Below are 4,992 nucleotides of genomic sequence, written 5' to 3' on the forward strand. Positions count from 1 at the left end.
GCCTCAAGCATTTAAATATTCTATGAAACTACAATTAATTAAATGGCTGCTGACTTCAAGAACTATACAATAAGGGAATGAGGAAAGAGTTAAAAGGCTAGATGTCAAGTTCAGAGTGAAGTATTAAGCTCCAGCTCCAGTTTTGCAACATCTATGAATAGAGGGAAGGGATAAGAATTACATGAATAATGTTAAATAAGCAGTGAACACAAAACCAGGAGGTCTGTTAACATTAACTTTGCCACTGATTCTAGTTCAAAACAATGTTCCCGAGGGAAATAAGCACCCAGGCTGCTGTTCAGAACTTCTTGAGAGTTAAGGACTGAATATCAATCAACATTCTCAGTGTAAAGTAAATTACTTCTCTTAAAACATGTTATTTTATAAGTTGAACATCTATGTCAAATGAGAAATTCAAATTAGAAAGCAAAATTACAGAGAAAGCCAGAAACCTCATCAATATAGCTAGACAGACGTTTGCTTGTAGTTTTTGGTATCCAAAACCTTTTTTCCATACATAGCACTGATGCCCTTTTTGTAGGCACAGCCCTGGCAGTAATGAGAACCTGGTTGGTGCACAGAACTTTTACAAATTCTGCAAGTGGAGAATTTATTCTTTCCATAAGGATCAAACCTTGCTTTTTTTGAAGTCAAAGCTTTATTTTCATTCAGCTTTCTTCCACCACTTTCTGTGGTATTTCTTGCACCATCCTTCCATGTATCCGGAGTGATAACAGTACCAAGTTTCTTTTCACATTTTTCGCACACCATCTTTCCGCCGATGATTCGCCCTCCTAGCCCCAGAAGCACATTTTCAATTATCTTTATATACCGAAGATCAATTTAGTATATACTAAATAAAGATTTCATCAGTTTGCACCCACACAGAAACACAAGGTGTAAAAATACTGTTTCAGTACTAGTTATATCATTACTTCACATTGGACAACCCATTAAGGACAGATCCCACGTGAGACAAAAGTACACAGTGACTCCTGTTGTTGACTTAACAATTTGACACTCTTGTTTATGGCATCAGTAATCTCCCTAGGCTCTAGTCATGAGTTGTCAAGGCTATGAAAGCCTTTAGGGTTCGCCAACTTCGATCTTATTCCGACAGGGTCATAGTCAAAGTGGAAGTTCTCTCCTCCCTTCAGAGAAAGGTACCTCCTTCTTTGATGGCCCCGTTCTTTCCACTGGGATCTCACTCACAGAGACCTTTCATTTAGGTCTTCTTCTTCTTCTTCTTTTTTTTTTTCCATGGTATCTTGGCTTTCCATGCCTACAATACTCTCATGGGCTCTTCAGCCAGATCCGAATGCCTTAAGGGCTGATTCTGTGGCCAGAGTGCTGTTTGGACATCTGCCATTCTATGAGTCTGCTGTGTCTCCTGCTTCCCATATTGGATCATTCTCTCCCTTTTTGATTCTATCAGTTAGTATTGGCAGACACTAGTCTTGTTTGTGTGATCCCTTTGACTCTTAGACCTATTAGTGTGATCAGTTGTGAACTGGAGATGATCACTTGGACTAGCGAGATGGCATTGGTACATGTAACCTTGATGGGATTGTATTGGAATCCCCTGGCATGTTTCTAACTCCACCATTTGGGGCAAGTCTGATTGAGCATGTCCCAAATTGTACATCTCCTCCTTCTCTTATTCCCACTCTTATATTTAACAGGGATCACTTTTCAGTTAAAATTTAAACACCTCAGAATAATTGTGTGTTAATTACAGAGTTCAACCACTAGTACTAGAACAACAACAACAAAATGCTATATTCTCAAAGAAGCAGCTCTTGGCCTCACTGGTTCTATTCTTTTGTTTTATGTGTCATTGATTTCTGCCCTGATTTTTATATCCTCTCTTCCCCTTAATTTGGAACTAATTTGCTCTTTTTCTTCTAGTTTCTTAATGTGGAATTTGAAACCTATTTTCTTCTCTATAGTACGTGATTATTGCTTGAGAATTTCCCTTATGTATTACTTTATCAGCATTGACAAATTTAGATAAGTTCTGTTTTCATTTATATTTAATTTAAAATTCTTTCTAATCTCTTTTTTGTCTTTTTTCTTTGATTTGTAGGTTTATTGAGAAGTATACTAGTTTTCAAATGTTTGAGGATTTCTTAGACATTTTCCTGTTATTAATTTGTAATTTAATTTCACTGTTGTTTGAGAAAATACTTTATCTGATTTGAATGAAATATTTTTATGTGACTTGTATTATGGTCTTGAATGTGGCTTATCTTGGTAAAAATTCAGAGTGCACTTGAACAAAATGTGTATTCTGCTATGGTTGGGTGGAATGTGTTATGAATGTCAGTTAAGTTGTTTGTTAGTATTGTTCAAGTCTTCTATATTCTTATTGATTTTTCTGTCTACTTCTTATATCAATTTTTGAGAGTAGGGTTTTGAAATCAGACAGTAAGTGATCTTTATTCTTATAATAATCTTTTTTCCTGAAATTTACTTTGTTTAATATTAAATAGTCAAACTGCCTTCATTTTGATTAGAGTTAGCATGATATATTATTTTCCATGGTTTTCTTTTTAACCTATTGTGTCTTTGCATTTGAAGTTTGTTTCTTGCAGGTAGTATGTAGTTGGGTGCTGCTAAATTTTTTTTAAAGTTTTTTTTTTATTGATTTCTTTGAAAGGCAGAATTACAGTGAGAGAGAGAAAGTGAAAGAGAGAGAGATTTTTTATCTGCTGATTCAGTCCCCAAATGGCAACAACTGCCAGAGCTGGGCCAGGCTAAAGCCAGGAGCCAAGAGCTTCATCTGCGTCTCCTGCATGGTTGGCAGGGGCCCAAGCACTTGGGCCATCTTTTACTGCTTTCCTAGGTCATTAATAGGAAGCTGGATTGGAAGTGGAGCAGCCAGGACTCTAACTGGCACCCATATGGGATGCCGGCACTGAAAGCAGGTAGCATAATCTGCTGTGCCACAACAGCAGCCCCAGGTGTTGCTATTTTAAAAATATAATTTGACACACTTCTTTTAACTGGGGGTTAGGCAATTTACATTTAATGTAGTTATTGATATAGTTATGTTTAAATACATGTTTTGAGGCTGGTGTTGTGTTAAAGGAATTAAAACTGCCACCTGCAATGCTGGCATCTCATGTGGGCAGAGATTTATGATCTGATTGCTTCACTTTCAAGCCAGCTCCCTGCTGAGGAGTCTGGGAGAAGCAACAGAGGATGGCCCACATGCATGGGACCCTGCTTTGCATGTGGGATACCTGGTTCCTGGCTTTGGCCTAGCCCAACTTTGGCCATGGTGATCATCTGGGGAATGAACCAGCAGATGGAAGGTCTCCATTTCTCTTTGTGTCTCACCCTCTCTCTAACTCTTGCAAATAAATAAATCTTTAAATAAATAAATATATATCTTTTTGTGTTTGTTTTTTATTTGTCACATGACTGCTTTCTTTTGGATTAAATGAATATTTCTTATGATTTAATTTTAACTCATTTGTTGGCCTGTTGTCTCTTATTCTTTGCTTTGTTATTTTGGAGATTTGCTTTTGGTTTATAGTATATATCTTTTACTTGGTACAGTCAGCCTTCAAGTGATAATCTGTCACTTCACATATCATGCAGACCTTAGAACAATAAAGTTCCATTTCTCCCTCCCCTCTCTTGTAGTTTTGATACTACAATTTACTTCTGCAAATGTTATAAACCTTAGAATACATTGTTTTTGTTTTAGCAGCCAGCTACCTTAAAAAATATATGAATAGTAATAAAATCTTTTATGTTCACCCATGTAGTTTCTATTTTTTTTTTTTTGACAGGCAGAGTGGATAGTGATAGAGAGACAGAGAGAAAGGTCTTCCTTTTGCCATTGGTTCACCCTCCAATGGCCACCACGGCTGGCGCGCTGCGGCCGGTGCACCGCGCTGATCTGAAGCCAGGAGCCAGGTGCTTCTCCTGGTCTCCCATGGGGTGCAGGGCCCAAGCACTTGGGCCATCCTCCACTGCCTTCCCGGGCCATAGCAGAGAGCTGGCCTGGAAGAGGGGCAACCGGGATAGAATCCGGCGCCCTGACCGGGACTAGAACCCGGTGTGCCGGCACCGCAAGGTGGAGGATTAGCCTAGTGAGCCCCGGTGCCAGCTAATGTAGTTTCTATTTTTAACAACTATTATTTATTTATTTGAATGGCAGAGTGAGAGAAAGAGACACACACACACAAAGAAAGACAGAGAGGGAGATTTTTCATCTTCTGGCTCACTCCCCGAATGGCTACAATAACCAGGACTGGACCAGGCTAGTCAAGAGCCAGAAAATCTTTCTGGGTCTCCTATGTGAGTGGCAGGGACTCAAGTACTTGAGACATCCTTTGCTGCTTCCCAGGTACATTGTGGGGGAGCTGTATTAAAAGCAGAGTAGCGGGCCGGCGCCGCGGCTCACTAGGCTAATCCTCCGCCTTGCGGCGCCGGCACACCAGGTTCTAGTCCCGGTCGGGGCACCGATCCTGTCCCGGTTGCCCCTCTTCCAGGCCAGCTCTCTGCTGTGGCCAGGGAGTGCAGTGGAGGATGGCCCAAGTGCTTGGGCCCTGAACGCCATGGGAGACCAGGAGAAGCACCTGGCTCCTGCCATCGGCTCAGCGCGGTGCGCCGGCCGCAGCGCACCTACCGCGGCGGCCATTGGAGGGTGAACCAACGGCAAAAGGAAGACCTTTCTCTCTGTCTCTCACTGTCCACTCTGCCTGTCAAAAAAAAAAAAAAAAAAAAAAAAGCAGAGTAGCTGGGACTTGAATTGACACTCTTCTATGGGATGCCGGCATCATAAATTACAGCTTAACCCACTGTATCAAAGTGCTCACCCCTATAATTGCTGTTTGTGCTACTTTTCATTATGTCATATAAATTCACATTTCCATCTGGTATCATTTTCCTTTTTCCTAAAATATTTGATTTAATATTTCTTGTAATGTGGATTTGTTGGTGGTGAATTTTTTCAGTTCTAGAATATCTTACAAGTCT

The 4,992-nt window shown here is 40.3% G+C and overlaps 1 protein-coding gene across 1 annotated transcript; it reads right to left on the reverse strand.

The window, feature by feature from the left end:
- Window positions 1–416: 416 nt before the first annotated feature.
- Window positions 417–795, reverse strand: LOC133757020 (cysteine-rich PDZ-binding protein-like). Its single transcript, XM_062187632.1, has one exon. The coding sequence runs from the start codon at window positions 769–771 to the stop codon at window positions 466–468; it is 306 nt and encodes a 101-aa protein (XP_062043616.1). The 5' UTR covers window positions 772–795; the 3' UTR covers window positions 417–465.
- Window positions 796–4,992: the final 4,197 nt, after the last annotated feature.

The sequence above is a fragment of the Lepus europaeus genome, chromosome 3, assembly GCF_033115175.1.
Source record: "Lepus europaeus isolate LE1 chromosome 3, mLepTim1.pri, whole genome shotgun sequence".
In the NCBI taxonomy this organism is placed as follows: domain Eukaryota; kingdom Metazoa; phylum Chordata; class Mammalia; order Lagomorpha; family Leporidae; genus Lepus; species Lepus europaeus.

Coding starts and splice junctions, on each gene's coding strand:
- LOC133757020 (XM_062187632.1), bottom strand. CDS start 771: ATGGTGTGCGAAAAATGTGAAAAGAAACTTGGTACTGTTATCACTCCG.